The following is a 16,673-nucleotide window of genomic DNA, read 5'->3' on the forward strand; positions in this document are numbered from 1 at the left end:
TAATTTATGAAACATTCATGTTTTGTTTAAAGCAAGATAATTTTTTAAATGCCACTCATGGGAGATGTTTAATTCCATGTAAGATACTTTATCTACCTATAAAAAAATGTTTTAATGTAGCTCTTTTGCATTTTTTTCAAGTTCTGCATAAAAGCTGATCCATATTGTTTACATTTTTTCTGCCATTTTGGGAAAATGGAAAGTGGAAAAGAAGCCAGCGTTCACATTCAGTTGGAAGGCCGGCCATACCTTTCAGAAATGGTAAGTAAAATAAAACGACAACTTTGAGTTTGTATGAACTTACCTACAATCATCTTATTTAGGTTGGATGGTATGTGAGGGGGCGTTTAAGGCGCGAATTAAGGTAAAAGTTGGAGTGGAGCTCTGCAGCCGTTGCCCTGTCTCGTTTCAGCTGAGTACGCCGTCTAAATGATACGGCTTGAGTAATTAAACAGATAATTAAGACTAAAATAGACTGTGGAATAATTAAGAGGTTTATTTTAGAAAGCATGTCCATCTGCTTATAAACTGATTAAATCACAAATTGGCTGCCTATTTTATATAACCTTAAGGTTTTTTCTAAACTACTTTATGCTTAAATATTTAAGAAGTAAAACTAAGGCTTTCCTAAAATCAACTAAAACATCAAACTCTGAAAGGTTAAATAAATAACACATCTTGGACTTCTTCCTCGAAATGAGTATGCAGATTTCGGGGCACGTGGGTGGCTCAGTTGAGTGTCAGGCTTTTCATGTCGGCTCAGGTCTGATCTCAGGGTCGTGAGACTGAGCCCTGTGTTGGGCTCCGTGTTCAGGCGGGAATCTGCTTGAGGATGCACTCTCTCCCTCTGTTCCTCCCCCCGCTCACAATCTCTCTCTCTCAAACGAACCTTTATATTAGAGATAAAATTGATTTTATCTGGAGTTCTGTTCTTCAGTGTACCTGATAAGTACGGATAATACCTTCTGCAGGGGTGCTGCAGATTATATGACATCCACTTTGTAAAACACTTATTAGTGCATGGTACAGAGTGAGCCAAAGAAATGGTAGTTCTATTTTGCTTAAAGAAGAATGTTTAAAATTGCTATACAGTGGTCAAAGAGATCCACCAGATACAGAAGTAAGAGATGCCTGCTGTAGTTCCACTTGAGCTAAATCATGAGACCATCAACAAGTCATTTAAACTTACGCAATTTGCTGCCTCATACCCTTGAGGTCCAGGTTTCTCAACAATGGGCACCATTGGCATTTGAGACCAGATAATTCCTTGGTGCCAGGTGCTGTCCTGTGCATTGCGGGGTGTTTAGCCGCATTACTGGTCTCTACGAACGAGACGCTGGCCAACATGTCCCACGTCCTGACAGTCAGAAATGGCTTCAGAAACTGCTGGCTGTCCTCTAGCGGATAAAAGAATCCCTGCTGGAAACCACTGCTTTACTAATTTATTTTCAGCCCTAAAATTCTACAACATTTATATAGTAGCTTTAACTTTTGAGGGCCCCAGATCTCTTTAGGAATTTTGCTAAAGAATATATTCTCATCTACTGCAATGAATGCATATATGAAAAACTCAATTTTACATGCAGTTTTAAAAGGTTCTTAGAGTCTGTGGAGCCCATCCCCAGACTCCTGAGTTCCATGGATTCTTGGTTATGTAGTGTATCTCAGAGTTCATCTACTGATTTTATATTTGAATGTTATAACTGCTCGTACCATTTTTCCTGTACAGTATTTGATAAACTATATGTATTTCATCAGAGCAGCAAGATGACAGCACTGTTTAGGAAAAAAAAAATCCTAGATAAAGTAAGTTTGAAGAAACACCAGGTGAAGAAAAATCTTATTTGGGGGAAAAATTCAATATCTAGGAAAAAAATACACTCCTATCAAATATTTAAATAACTTTAGATATTTGTAATATTTATCTGCAAACTAGTCATTTTTTAAAAAAAGATTTTATTTTTGAGAGGGAGCACAGGGGCAGGGAGATGCAGAAGCAGGCTCTCCACTGGACTCTGATACAGGACTCAATTCCAGGACCCTGGGATCCTGACCTGAGCTAAAGGCAGACACTTGACTGACTGAGCCACCCAGGTGCCCAAACTAGTTATGTTTAATAAAAGGATTTCAACAAAATGATGCCAGGAAAATTAATACAACGGCCCTGCCTTTGGAAGCAAAGGAAGTGTTGCGTTGCAATTAACTACAAAGGGTGAAATAAATTGGGGAAGATCAATTGTAAAAGCCTCAGATAGTAGGTAAGGATCGTGAGAAATAATATGCCTTCACAAAATAAAACTAAGTCAGACTAATCTTTCTTTTCTTAAACAGGATGAGAGTTCAGCCCTCAAGTTTGAGATAAGAGCAACAGCTTTTCCAGAGCCTAATCCAAAAGTTATTGAACTCAACAAGGATGAGAATGTTGCACATGTAAGATTACCGTTTTACCTGAAATCTTAGAATTGTAGGGAAAAAACTATCGCTGGAGCTTTTAGTCAGGAAAATAGATTGACTAGATATGGAAGGCTTGAAATACTTTACCGAGATTTGACATTTTCCAGTACTGGTGGGAGGGAACGATGCAGATGGCTTTTTCAGGAGGTGAACTTGGATGGAGAAGCAGGGAGTAAGCCGATTCTGCTAAATGGTTACCAACGTTTCCTAAGGTTATTAGAACCAGCAAGAGGAGGAGATGGAATTGTTCAAAATACTATGGGAGTCATTGGGCGGGGGGGATTCAAAGGGAATAGAAGCAAGTTTCTAACCTGGCGGCTCTTTATTTTGGTTACTTTACATAGGTTCTGCTTGAAGGACTACATCATCAAAGACCCAAACGTCATTTCACAATAGCGATTATTTCAAGTAGCTTGCTACTTGGACTTCTGCTACTGTTATTGATTTCATATGTTATGTGGAAGGTAAGTCTTGAATAATTATCCATGTTACACCACTCAGTAATGTTGCTCTTGGTTTTCACAAAGCCCTCTTTGTGACTCCCAAGTTATTAGATTTAAATATTGCAGCACTTTTAACTTTTTAAATTCCCAAGGGAATATGCAGCCCTGATCTCCTATTTCTCCTCACTTCAGTACCAGTATTGCAACCATGTCACTAGTTTGGAAAGATGTTCGTTAAAAAAGCTCTTAGAAAACACTGCATGATGTCAGTTTTGGAGAGTGTGTGTCACTGAGCAGTCCGACAAAAATAATGCTCTTTAACAGTATTTCCCATCTAAATTTTCCTGACTACATGGGCCGGTGACTGTTCAGGTGTCTGATGAGTGTAACTATACACTAGTGATTATGCAATACTATTTATTTTCAGGCTGGCTTCTTTAAAAGACAGTACAAATCTGTCCTACAAGAAGAAAACAGAAGAGACAGCTGGAGCTACGTTAACAGCAAAAGCAATGATGATGATTAAAGACTTCTTTCAAATTGAGAGAATAGACTCAGGTTAACCAAAGAAATTTAAGACAAGAAACCCTAAATTCTGCTCGGATTTCTTCTATGTACTTCGTTTACTCATGACCTTGTGCCATATTAGGTCTCAATACAAGTGAAACATCCCAAGCAGTGATTACTCTTCGAGAGGAAAATAATCTCTCAGCTCTTAAATGGATAGAAGAAACACTAAAGCAAAGCATTCAATTCATTCAAGGGAAGTAATCCCTCGAAGATATGTGGAAATGAAAGTACATCTGAATTAAATCATATTGAGGAAGCAAACAACTCATTTGGAGAAGTCTTGGACTTGAAATATCGTTCCTTTAAAAGAAATTATTTGCCATGTGTGCTTGCTTCGGTAAACTAGACTACTGAATAGGCACTGATTCAGTTCTAACAGCTCTCTGAGACTTGCTGGAAAAATCCTACTAAGTATTTTTAAAGAACGAAGACCTCTTCCTCAGTTTTCTGATGGATAAAAGACCACTAATGATTTTATCGTTAAAGACCTTTATTTTTAGCCCCTTTATGATGGGCTTTGGTCGACAACCATTTATTCAGCAGTCTACGTAAGAGCATTATGGGCCTGAGGGGCAAGTTTCAGCCTGGACTTATACACTGGTTGGCGCTTAAAGACTTCTGGATGACTATCGTTTATACAGCTATGGAGTCTTTCTCTCTGTAGATATACAGAAGTTCTGAAAAGAATGTTTATGTAGGTGTGTTCTCCTGTCACACATTTGTATCAAGGGTACCCAGGAGTAAATTTCTAAAATCCATTTTAGTGAAATCTTTCTTTTGCTTATAAAAACAATAGTACTTACTTAAGAATTCTAATTTATATTCTGAAACAGATTGTGAATGCTGCACTTTAGCCGAGACTTCAAATATAAATACCCTGCTCTATGTAAAATATGAAAACTGTACCTCACTAATGACTCTTAAAAAGCCAAACTCTACAAAGACCGTGCCCAGAGGCCAGTATTTCATATAGATACTGTGTAAAAGAAAGAGTGTCAAATTCAGCAAATGCATCTCCTTGTGTAGACGTTACTTTCTCCTCAAATGTATGTACTCCATGTGTTTTTATCAGGTGTACAGGAGCATTCTCCTCTGCATGGAATTAGAGAAACAAAATTGAGAAATTTAACGTTGAGCTTGTATTCAGTGAATATAAATGTGACATCAAAATTTCCATGATATAGGTGTTTGTTAGTAAGTGAAATATTAAGTTTTTATAAAAAAAAAAAGCTTCTGGATTTTAAATCTTTGATGCCTTTTCAGTTGCAATCATTTTTTGTAATATTTATTCATGCATGTGACCTGGATGCTGATAGCTGCAGAATATAACTTTACTATTTTTGATCACTTCCAATAATAAAGACTCCCGTCCATACGAAGCCCCTGCCAACAGCTGTCTTTCTCAGGCTGCCTAAATTCCTGTAAGTTCTCTGTTCACCAGTCCACAGTAGTAACTGGTGGCCAGAGAACAAGGAGGGCAGAGCTTTGTGCAGCCACTCGAGGTGGGGAAACCCAATCTGTGAGCATGAAACCTCCTGAACACAGTGTATCCCAGCAGTCATTGATTAAACTTACAAAGATATTCTTGAAAAGTATTACTTTATGTAATGAAAAAAACCCAGATCTTTTGCTTATGTAATTCTTTTAGGAGATTTTCTGGAATCACTGGTGAGGATGATCCCTGAGGAAATTTGAATTTGGCTCTTGTCTATGCAGAAATGATAGCATTTGGGGCATCACTAAGTGCACTAAAACCAATGTGCTAGGATTGCTGGATAACATGACTTTCAGAAGCAAAAAGAAAACAGCTATACTTTATGGATTTTAAAAGACTTTGAAGAAAATCAACAGTTTTCAACTTTCAGGGAATAGTCTCAAAATTGGTACTCTGGTAACTTAAAATGCTCACCTTTTTGGCAAATAATCTAGGTATTGGAACAATTTTGAAATCCGGGTTAGGATCTCAGCAGGGCATCCTTAGGTAACCCCTGGCATCCACGGGTACCAGGCTGTAGGAGATTTTATATCCGTACGGATGGACTCCAATCTTGAAATGTGAAAGCATCCAAATTATTTCACTTGGGAATTATTGATAGATCATCATGTTTTAAGTGTATAAATGTTTGCTTCCAGTGCCAATAAATACTTTCCAAAACCCAGAATTTAAATTGTTGTATTTTATGTCTTAATTTAAGCTCTAGAAGCTAATTTTTAGCAAAAATAGCCCTTTTAATTTCTTTAAAAATATAAGAATTTTTTCCTTATATGTTTAAAGCATGACCATATTCCTTCACACTAAAATTCTAGTTTGTACATTCTTTTATAAACAATTACATGTCACTTTGGAATCATTCATTTCTTCCATGCTTCCTCCATAAAGATTGATAAGTCTTGGGTGTAATCTGTAAAAAATGGATGTAAAATTAATTATTTCATCAACCTATCGTTATTTTTCACACATGTACCTATTGAGTATGGTACATAATACCAAATACAGATCTAATAATCGCTAACAAACCTATAATCGTGGCAGAGCTGCAATCTTGTTAAATCAGCACCAGTAATTACTGTACCATCCAGGCATTGTGCCTACGGTGGGGTGCTCCTGCACCCTTCTTCTGCCTTGAGTCATAATGCTTACCAACGAGTTTGCAGGGTCCTAAACTTGTTTATGCCAGTTGTTCCTGTTAAAGTATGTAAAATTGTTCCTGTGTAAAGTAAGTTGAATGCTTTGGAAAGAGTTGAGAGAAGCACAGTGCTGAATACAAAGTGATAGAGACGGGAGATTTCAGTGTAACAATCTGCTCCTCAGAGGGCTTTCACAAGGTTAAGCTCTCGATCCACTTTAAAAATCACTAAAGGAAAATTGTAGACATTATCTGTATAGTTTAGGGAGAATGGTAATTTGAAATGCCAATATAGAGACTCAGAAATTTGGTAATGAGTCCATATGAAAATGCTCTGGTTGTATGTAACAACTGGTGAATAAAATTGTATATCTTTTGATGCTTCCCTGCCTTATTAAAAAAATAATCTAGTCATGACAAGGAGGCTTCCATTACATTTGGTTTTCTGTCTACTGGTGGACATTGAAAGTGGTGAAATAATGACACTTACTTGACCTGAACCTCTGACCAGGCTTCCATTAAGTCACCATCTACATTCCAAGGGAAACTCTCTTCTGGCGCAGCTGCATGCCGTCCATCCTCCTCCTCTGGATTGTATCCACTATTACTCCTCGGACGAACTTTTACTTCTCCAACAGTGTAAGTCTCAACAAATGGAAAACTGAACTAAATAAAACAAATGCAAATATAATCATGGTGGTTGCTTTATCCCTAAGTGCTCATGCAAATTAAGAAAGTTCACTGTGCTCTCTCTTGCATGTAAATAACATGCATGAGGACGTTCCTATAGCTTTGAAACTCTATGCCAGGGCTCCCCGATTTCTTTGGGAGATCTAGCAGCTGGCAAACCTGTTTTACGACCAATAGTATGAGGGTGTATACAATAGGCTACCATTTCCAATTAAAGATTTTTTAATACCTGTCTGTCAACACAGAAGATTTATATAATCCACTAACTTATTAACTTGTCAACTAGTTTAGGTGACGTGAAGCAAACAGTTTCACAGGTGGAAAGAGGAAGTCAGTCTAACGTGATTTTTGCAGGGGTTTGCCTGCCTCGTTCCCACTGCAGAGATGGACCCAAGTCACGAGACCATTACTTGCTTGCTGACCACTCTAAATGGTGCAGGGTATCTTCAAGTTCCCATCGTTGTTTGTCTAAGGAAACTTTAGTGGAAAAAAAATACGTATTCTTGTAAGTAAGAAAAGATAGCCAAATACTTTAGTAGCAATCCATAATAACCACTCATTTCACTTTTTAGGTAAACGGCATGAGGTTTATTCCTATGATCTACATGGGTTTTTTTTCCCTTCCACATATGAACCTCAGTGAGGTATAGAATTTTAAAAGTTGACAGAAAACTAATATTTTCCCCCCATACCCTTATTTTACATACGTGGAAAGCGAGGTCCAGCAGATTTTATGGTTTACACTGTATAATGCACTGGGGACTCCAGTGGATTATGCTGGATTGACAGGGCGGCATCAGCTATTCTACTTGAGACACAGAATTAGAGGGCCCCGAGTAGCTCTCTGTGGAAGCAGGCAGGCTCTCTGTGAAACTGTTCAGCAGTCACTGAATTAGACTTCCCAGCTCAGGTCCAAAGCCTTGGGGACATCCTTCGTTCTGTGTGAACTTGTAAAAATAATGTGTTTTAAATGAGTCATGGCTAACTGGCTACTACGGGTTAAACTGCACCCCTGATAACGATGCCTGGAAGTCTTCACTCTTAGTACCTGTAAATGTCACTGTATTTGGAAAGAGGGTCTTTGCAGATGTGATTGAGCTAAGATGAGGTCATTAGGTTGAGCCCTAATGCAACATGACTGATGTCCTTATAAGAGAGGAGAAGACCATGTGATAAAAACAATCGGCCTGCAGCATAAGCTGTGAGCCAAGGAGAGGCCAAGCAGTGACGGCCACCACCAGTAAGTCTACTATCTTACATCCTCAGTTTTCATGTGCATCCTTCACCAATGAAGTTCCATGCATCCCAGCAAATTCATTACCTCTGAAGCCACATTGTTAGAAGGGATTTTAGGAAGCCAAGAGCTTAATATCTTATGTAAGGGTATGTCTGAGATGGGGGGAAAAGAAGCAAACAGTTAAAATTGTGATACCCACAAGTGCCATGACGGTGGAAGTGGAGAGTGAAATGAGAGAAACAAGAGGCAAACAGGCTCAGGGTGCTGGGTGAGCTTCCCACCTGAAGGGAGTCTCAACACGCACGAGTTAGCCTAGGGGTGAAGGGAAGAGTTTTAGAGGGAACATTTGCCTGAGTACGGCTACACAGCATCATCAAGCAACTGCAAAAAAAACCTCGGCGTACTGTAATATTGACTGTAATACTGTGTGTCAACACTTATTTTTAAAGAAGATATAAATACCTATATTTGATTTTTTTTTAAAGACATAGATGGTGTTACCCGCTGGATTTTGTCTCTCCCCCAAAGTCATAAGTTGACATCATCATCCCCTATACCTTAGAATGTAATGATAGTTAGGTGGTCTTCAAAGGTGTACCTAAAATGAGGTTTTGGGGTAGGCCCTAATCCACCACGACTGGTGTCCTTAAAAGAGGAAATCGGGACACAAAGACGCCAGGGATGTGCACACAGAGAAGAGACCATGTAAGACACAGCCAGAAGGCAGACAGACATCTCTAAGCCAAGAGAGGCCTTGGGAGAAACCAAATGTGCCGACACCATCTTGAACTGCTAATCTTCAGAATTGTTAAAAAAAAAAAAAAAAAAAAAAAAAAAAAAAAAAATTTGTTAGACCTCCACAGAATCCATGGTATTTGTCATGAGAGCCCTAACACATTAGTAAAATGACCAAAACACAGGAAATCTGGTGGAGGATGGCAAGAGGTGAGGGTGTGACAGAAGCAAGGGCCAGAATACAAAGGGCCATGTATTCCACGCTGAGGAATTCCAATGCCATCCTGACAAGAATGAGCAAGGCATTGAAGAATTAAGCACAAGAGAAACAGGTAAGTGTTTTAGAAAAATCCCTCTAGAAGTAAGCGTGGAAAATAAAACCAGAGCAAAGGAAGATCTGAAAGAGGGTGCTACAAAATAGAAGGGATTAATGTTCGAATTAAGGCGGAGGAGAAATTTCAGAAACATTTAGAGGGGAAACCAATAGAACTGCTTAGTGGGCTGGTTGTGAGGAATGAGGGAGGGAGAGGAATCCAGAGTAACTCCAGGATGGGTAGTGTGTGGTACCATTGCCACCCTGTGTAGGGAAACATGAAAGGAGCACTTTTAGGGGAGACACAATAAGGTCAGGTATGGACATGCTAGTCTCAAGATGCCTGTGAGTTTTCCCACTTCAGCACACAGGAAAGCAGAGAAAATAGAACACTAATTTGCCAATTTCACTAATCGTGCAAAGCTCAGATAATGATTTAACGGGGGGGGGAGGGGGGAGGAGGATATGATCCCCCAGGACAAAGCATCATGAGAGGACTAGAAGGCAGCAAACAAGTCCTCAGGGAAAGTACTAACTTACTTAAGGGTCTTAAACTCCCCACCGAAAATGATGGTCAAAGTGTATGTAGAAATACAAGACAGAGGAAAAAGAATTGGACGGCGATAGGATAGAATTGAAAGGAAGGGTAGTATTTTTCTATTTTACACAGAGATGGGGAGGCAAGATGATGGTGGTTTTCATTCTGCTCTACAATTGTTAATATCTATGAAGATTCAGTTCAACGTGTCAAAGATGGTTCCGGGACCTAGACTGGGGCTCACCTGAGGCTGAAATGCCGTGCTTTCCTTTTTGGATACCACTACTACTACTAACTAGACAGCGGGTTATATAATCTTAACTTTATGTGGTCTTTATCATATTACATAATTTATATAAATCTACATTTTTGAAAATGTCACCATGAAGGAAAGAGACTACACATATACACATATATGTGTATACATGTGTTTTTTTTTTAACAAATGTGTCAAATTAACATTGCTTGAAAGCAGTGACCTTGGGAATCCATCTACTTAGTCATATATACCATCATGTTGGACATTTTTAGAATTTCTCAAAAAAATTACACAGCAATAGCATGGACTTCAAATTTTGGAAAGAGCTAAGTCGATCAGAGTTAGGACTAATGACTGCCCCCCCACATACATACACACACACACAGACATAGAGGCAATAGTTTTTGCATCAAAAACAGGATATGGCTGGTAAATGGGGAAAGCAGGTTAAAATGTATCTTGCATAACATGGTCTCATTTTTTAAAAAATTGTTTTCCTATAGTGAATTCTATTCATTCTGTCTTTGCCTTTCTTTTTATAGTAAGCATTTATTACTCTCAAATTCACAAGAAAGCTATTTTCATGTTGAAAAAAGGATGCCTACAAAAAATTACCTTAGAAATTTGCCTCTTAGGCAATTCCAGAAGAGAATTTCCATAAATAGTTTGTGCAATAGGTGCCTCCCTAAAATAAATATCGAGCCTCTCAGGATGAGTTCCTTCAGGTTAATAGGGAAAGATTAAGGAGTTTATACCAAGGTAATGACACTGATTAGCTCTTGGAATATAGAATTTTGAGTGCTTTTTATATTGCTTTGTTGTCTCTACTTTCTGACTTAGGAAAAAATAATAATGAACACGTACTGCTTGTGGATTAAGAAAAATAATAACACTGCAAACAAAATGAATTACATCTAAAAAGGCACCCATGACTTGGACAATCAATCCCCGTCTTCCCCCACACACACACACACGTGAAGTTATTACTTCAGCTCACAAACTACATTATGTGTGCTTTTGTCTACTTTGAGATTCGTATTTAAGGAAAGTGGCACTCTAATATTTATAGTCCAATTTCCTAAACACTTGATTCAGTGGGTTGCTCAACAAACATTGATCAAATAATGCAGCAGCAGAAGAGAACTGAAACTTCATGAGGACTGCCTAGGAAAGTTTAAAATTATAAAAGTGTGAGCCTTGCAATAGCTACGGACGTAAGCAAGATTCCGCCGCTGGTGGCTGGCTGCACTTACTCCCCTCCTGTTCACTCTCTCCAGCTACATCCAGGTACAGCGCGATACTTACAGGCAGTGAGACTACAGGGTTTTACAAGCATACTGATGTAGTTCAAGACTCAGAATTTCAGAAATTCACATAGTTCTAGACCAGTTTCCTAAAAACTGGGTCAAAATCTCTGCCAAGAGAATGTGGCTTATAATAGTTATTGCTTCTCTTTAAAACAAATCCCTTAAGGGGAAATACAATTTTATCTGCCTCCAAAAATGCAACCACACGTTCTAGTCCTGAATAGAATAATGACTGTATAAAAGTGGTGTGTTTTTAAATAGAGGTCTGCAAATCTATTTCAATTAAGTGAAGGTAAGCTGATCTGTAAATAAATGGCAGGAGAATCTAAAGGTCATAACTTTAGAGAAAGTCTGCTGCCGTAACACCGAGAAGGCTAAAAATCTCAGATGTCACTACTTTGCATTCTGAGGAACAGCCAGGTACACGATTTTATCTTTAATTTACTTCACATTTCAATTTAACACATTTTCTACTTTCTCTTTGCACGCCCATGCGCACACGCGTGCACACATATGTACGTATCCACCAACAGATAGCTCAAAAAGGGCCAATCGATATTAATATGATAGATATTTTTCAAAATTTGAAGGAACTACAAACTGAAAGAAAAAGATGAATATAAAGAAAAGAATGCCTTCTTATGAGGCAGGATTTGATGTCCACTCTTGCAACATCTCTCTTTCCATGATTAAGAGTTTTACATATAAGTAACAAAAATAATTTACTATACCTGATTTTTAACACTGGCGTATCTTTTTAGGTGTTTTATAAATTCTGGTCGAGAAGTGTTTCGTGCAACGATAAGAGCCATGCTTCCATTATTTAATCTGGAATTAAATATTTGTATTTGACATGGAGAAGTTAATTAAGTGATTGCAACAGAAATTACTCTGTATCATTCCTTCTAACAAATATCGCATTTACTAGAAGTTTTAGGCAAGACAGATTAATCATTGTCACATTATATTTACCTAAAATTCTTCAATCTTATCTTGCCATGTTATAAGGCACAGCCCTTCGAATTAGTTCTATTAAGCAACTGACTTCCTTCTCTGTAAGTTCTTATTTTAAGGGCTTTTTTTAGAAAATGAACTATCATGCATTCTATACACCTATCAAGACATCATTTAAAATCCAGTGTATTTACTTAGGAATCAAAATGTGAAATCATGTGTGTTTTTAAAAAATGTAAAATAGCAAATAAATACAAATGCTATAGCAAATTGTTCAACACTTCCTAAAACCTACAGTGTGATATTTAAATATTTACTTACGGGCAGGTCGAAGTGACATAGGAAAATAAATCAAAGGGGCCCTTGGATGGATAAAAGGGACAAATGCTACCACACATGTGCAGTTAAATGACTGAGCATTTTAATCTTGCATAACTGTTCAGTTTAATATAAGAGCCTGCAAATTTAGAGACGTGATTTAGTGCCAAAAAAGCCACTCGCAAATGCATCTAGCTTTAGAAGGCAGTTTGCAGAAATATGTGCAAATGATTTCTAGCTTGATTTCAAGGCAAATATAAAGTTATTCCAAGAATAACAACAACATAAAAAAGAGCTCTTTGAATCTTAGAGAAACTCAGGTTAGAGCTCGTGAGGGACCATGGAGATTATCCAGTCATTTACTCAGTTTATACAGAAGGAAAAGAAGACCCCAAGTTTAAGTGATTCGTTCAAAGGCACACACGGAAAACCAAAATGATCACCAGTACCAGATCTCTTAATTCCCAGGGTCCAATATTCATTTTACTCAACATGCCAACACATTCAGAATACTGTCTTGTGTCTTTATTTTTTAAAAATTGCTTAATTGTTCATAAACATGAAAAGCACCTCATATGTTTCCTTTTCAATACTTATTAGTCACTGAAACACACCCTATGTGCCTTCACTATTCTAAATGTTTTATATATATAGTATGCATTTAATCTTAGGATATTGAAAAGAACACTAATTTCTATCAGCAATTTTCACTGAGGTATTTTGAATTAAGTTATACTTTATTGTGGGGGGGGGGGAAGGTTGGAAGTTGAATCTTCTGTGCAATGATCCTGAATCATTCCAAAGATAAATCTCTGAATACCTCTGGTCAGCCAAGGCATAGTGTAAAGGCTTCTCCAAAAAGAAAAAGGAAAAAAAAAAAAAAAAGGGAGTGTTTAATTACAGTCCACAAAGGAAATCTCTAACTAGTCATCCTCTGAAAAACTCATCAATACTGATTAAACCTAGTGAGAATAAGCAATGGAAATCCAGACAAGCTAAAAACTGTATGCAGCAGCATTGAGAGAGGCGTGAATCCACTCCCAGAAGAGCAGACTACCTCTCAGGAAGGTCCTTGAGCAAACATGAGAATCAGAGATGAAGTAGGGTTAGATAAGTATTGTCTCGAATCCCGTAGAACATTACTTTAGTCAGCTAGCTGGTTTTCACTTTTAGCGAGGGAAACTGTACGAGGGAGGTACACAGCTCTCTAGGATTTCTGACGGTATAGGCAGAAAACAATTAAGCTCGATTTCTGTAGCACACAAGCTTCAAAATAACTCCTTTCAAGTTTCGGCACTAGAGATAATGAGGACCCTGGTGTCTAGATTATTAATATCAAAGCTTATCTTTTTTCTTCTTCTCTAACTTTGGATATTTCTCTGTTTATTACATTCATATCAACTGCCAAGGGAAAAAATTTAAATCAATCCCCTTTGCTAGCTGTTAATCATTCTGGTTAAGTATTTTGCAGGGAAGACAAAACTAATCATTGAAATTACGTTACAAACTGCCACAGCACAGAAGGCATTCTTTTATTTCACTTGCACGGAAAAGCTAGATTTGACTGTATTATACAACATGCATGATCCGTTCTTCCCTGCTCTCTATGGGAGTGGGAGAGAAAGATTTTCAGATGAATAATGGACAGCTGCTTGAAAAGAATGTGTAAGAGATGCTTTATATTTTTGTGGATAAAATGATACATAACACGTCAAGACAATGTGGGCAGCAGACTCATATGCGCCACTATTCATACTAAATATAAATCAGCGAAATTCCGCTTCCTTTGACTAAAGGTATCAAATATACCCACATACATGCTATTCATGCTGAGGATATTTATGTCTGCTCTACAGTTTGAAAGTAGAGATGTTTATAAGAAATACCAGAAATATAATGTTTTCAATGACCACTAAATAAACACAAATAAAGCAAGCAAAGTAGGCATCAAATGACACGATAAAATCATGTTAATAAAACCCGAGACATAGTTTAGCCTCAGTAATATAAAGAAATCAGTGATAGTCTAGTATTTCCAGTTTAACAGATTGTCTCAGCCTACTTTGATGCGACGTCCCTTAGAATCTCTAATATTATCACAGTCCGAAAGAGACTACCGGTTGATAACACTCTGGCCAGCCAAACGTTAGTAAGGTATTCTAAAAGGGAAAAAAAATGGTTTATAGAAAAGTATCGGCGATTCAATAAAAAAGCTGACTAACCTGGTGGTAGGGGCCAAGCCTCTAGGTGCCACTGAACACAGGCAAGGGATCGCCATAATGCTGACGTTCAAGAACTGACCCTGGATCGTTTGCCACTGATTAGCACCGTCTAAAGGCAATGGAAGGAACTGGTTACTTTCCCTCACCAGAGCAAAATGCCAACAGGGCCTGGCTCAGGTCTCAGGGAGGTACTTTTAAACTTACCAGATTTGGGAGATCCTTCTGCCTTCCTAAAAGTAAGAAAACAAAGAAAACCACATCACCCAAAAAATAACATCTATTCAGTTGAGAAACTTCAAGAACGCAGTATGTTAAATATTTTCTTAGATACAGTAAGCAAAGATATGTGAATACGTCCCATTGCTGCATTATACTGTGTTGATTCATTTACAGGTGGTATTGTCCATAACAATGACTGTCCATTTCTTTTAAAGACCAGAACATTTCCTTTGTGTGGCTTTGAGTAATGTTTGTGTTCCACACTAGACTGAAATTTTCCAGAGGGCACAAACCGTGGGTTTTGTTTGGTTTTTGGCTTACTGTTGTATGCAAAGTTCGTGGTATGTAGTATTCAGTAAACAGGCTGTTGAATAAATGAATGAATGATTGGATGGATGAATGGATGGATGGATGGAGTCAATCATTGTTTCTGAAGACAGAAGTCAAACTACATGGCTCACTAGAACTTCACTACTCTATATTCTTTGCTAGTATTTTAGAAAAACAACCAAAGATCACGAGTCTAATAAAGTGTGTATATCAAAGTGTTTCATGCTTTAAAGAAAGATACAGATGTTTACATTACTTTGAGCCCTTTCCCTACCTTTCTTGTAAATCGTGAGAGCTGATACATGGTAAAAATGATATTTCACAGTCTTCAGGCCTAAAATACAGTAAAATTTGCTATTAACAGTCATGTACTCTAAGATACAAAATTTTGGGTTTAAGGAAAAAAAAAAACACTTACTTAAGTCTTGCCAGTGCCTTCATGACAGCAAAATCTCTCCGTTGGTTGGGTGACATCCATCGATATTTTTCTGCCAGGGCCAAAGTTCTTCCACCAAAGCCAAACATGGCTGAGAACCCAAAGCGAAGAAGCTTGCCAGTGGTGCTAAAAGTGCAGACATCAACTGCTTGTACGTGCCCTTGAACATCAGGTTAGATATTAGTCAAGCAGTGAGAGGAGGAGGGCAAGTCATCAAAATGGTAAACACAGAAGAGCCTATTTGTTCACTTACAGAAGATCTCAAGCAACTTCATAGCAGGATAAATATCCTTGCTTTCCCTTCATCTCCCTTGATCTACAACTACTGCAACTGCCATTTGTAACTTTCCAGGTAACTGAGGAAGAAACGCAAAGGAGTAAACACTACAGCTTATTGCTATTTCATATGTGCAAAGTAAACTTAGATTTCACAGTAGTTTTGCACTGCACTTAGCTGAGTTTACAGAGCTTCCATCAACTGGAATCATAACAATTCTAGAGTGGCTGCGCAGAGAATTGTTTTTGTGTGTTTTTCTTTTAATAACGTCATCCCAACCCTGCAGTCTTGGCGTAGTTCAACAACAGTATCTGATATACTGAAATAGGATGCACGGGTTTTCTCCCTCTGGTTGTAAAATTGTGATCTTGACCATTGTGATGATTTTGTTTTCTCTCACAAGATTATAGTAAAACTTCATTTTCTGCTCATTAGAGTGCCTGTACTCTGAAAAGGGAGGCAGTCCAAATGGTGAAGCTTCGCCTAATTGACTTTCAATTTTCAGTAAAACATTTCTCTGCTTTGAGAGGCAAAGAATTTGTCCTTCTTTAGATACATCTGACAGAAATAAAACAACCTTATATAAATATAAAAACTTCCTTATAAAAAAACAAACATCCTTATAAAACATGAACTTCTTTGAAAAAATTCTTACCCATTATAATGTGCAAAGTTGCAGTTACCACATGAGGGATTCCATGAAGAGAATGTGCCAGTATGTTAGTAGAGCCTGCCAAATCAATT

General features: G+C 37.8%; 2 protein-coding genes across 2 annotated transcripts in view; one reads left to right on the forward strand and one right to left on the reverse strand.

Annotated features, from left to right (window-relative positions):
* The window catches only part of ITGA4 (integrin subunit alpha 4), a 75,202-nt gene extending 69,567 nt beyond the window's left edge, over nucleotides 1–5,635 (forward strand). Inside the window, exons 25-28 of the mRNA XM_026492400.4 lie at nucleotides 142–261; nucleotides 2,332–2,430; nucleotides 2,799–2,918; nucleotides 3,325–5,635. Of these exons, the coding sequence (XP_026348185.1) occupies nucleotides 142–261; nucleotides 2,332–2,430; nucleotides 2,799–2,918; nucleotides 3,325–3,423 (438 nt within the window). The 3' untranslated portion in view covers nucleotides 3,424–5,635. The remainder of the gene's footprint in view (nucleotides 1–141; nucleotides 262–2,331; nucleotides 2,431–2,798; nucleotides 2,919–3,324) is intronic.
* Nucleotides 5,629–16,673, reverse strand: part of CERKL (ceramide kinase like) — a 111,919-nt gene continuing 100,874 nt past the window's right edge. The window contains exons 6-13 of the mRNA XM_026492401.4: nucleotides 16,585–16,659; nucleotides 15,635–15,812; nucleotides 15,491–15,550; nucleotides 14,872–14,897; nucleotides 14,668–14,776; nucleotides 11,905–12,001; nucleotides 6,585–6,760; nucleotides 5,629–5,869 (exon numbers count right to left, since the gene is read on the reverse strand). Of these exons, the coding sequence (XP_026348186.2) occupies nucleotides 5,788–5,869; nucleotides 6,585–6,760; nucleotides 11,905–12,001; nucleotides 14,668–14,776; nucleotides 14,872–14,897; nucleotides 15,491–15,550; nucleotides 15,635–15,812; nucleotides 16,585–16,659 (803 nt within the window). The 3' untranslated portion in view covers nucleotides 5,629–5,787. The remainder of the gene's footprint in view (nucleotides 5,870–6,584; nucleotides 6,761–11,904; nucleotides 12,002–14,667; nucleotides 14,777–14,871; nucleotides 14,898–15,490; nucleotides 15,551–15,634; nucleotides 15,813–16,584; nucleotides 16,660–16,673) is intronic.

Source organism: Ursus arctos, unplaced genomic scaffold (genome assembly GCF_023065955.2).
Source record: "Ursus arctos isolate Adak ecotype North America unplaced genomic scaffold, UrsArc2.0 scaffold_1, whole genome shotgun sequence".
Lineage (NCBI taxonomy): Eukaryota > Metazoa > Chordata > Mammalia > Carnivora > Ursidae > Ursus > Ursus arctos.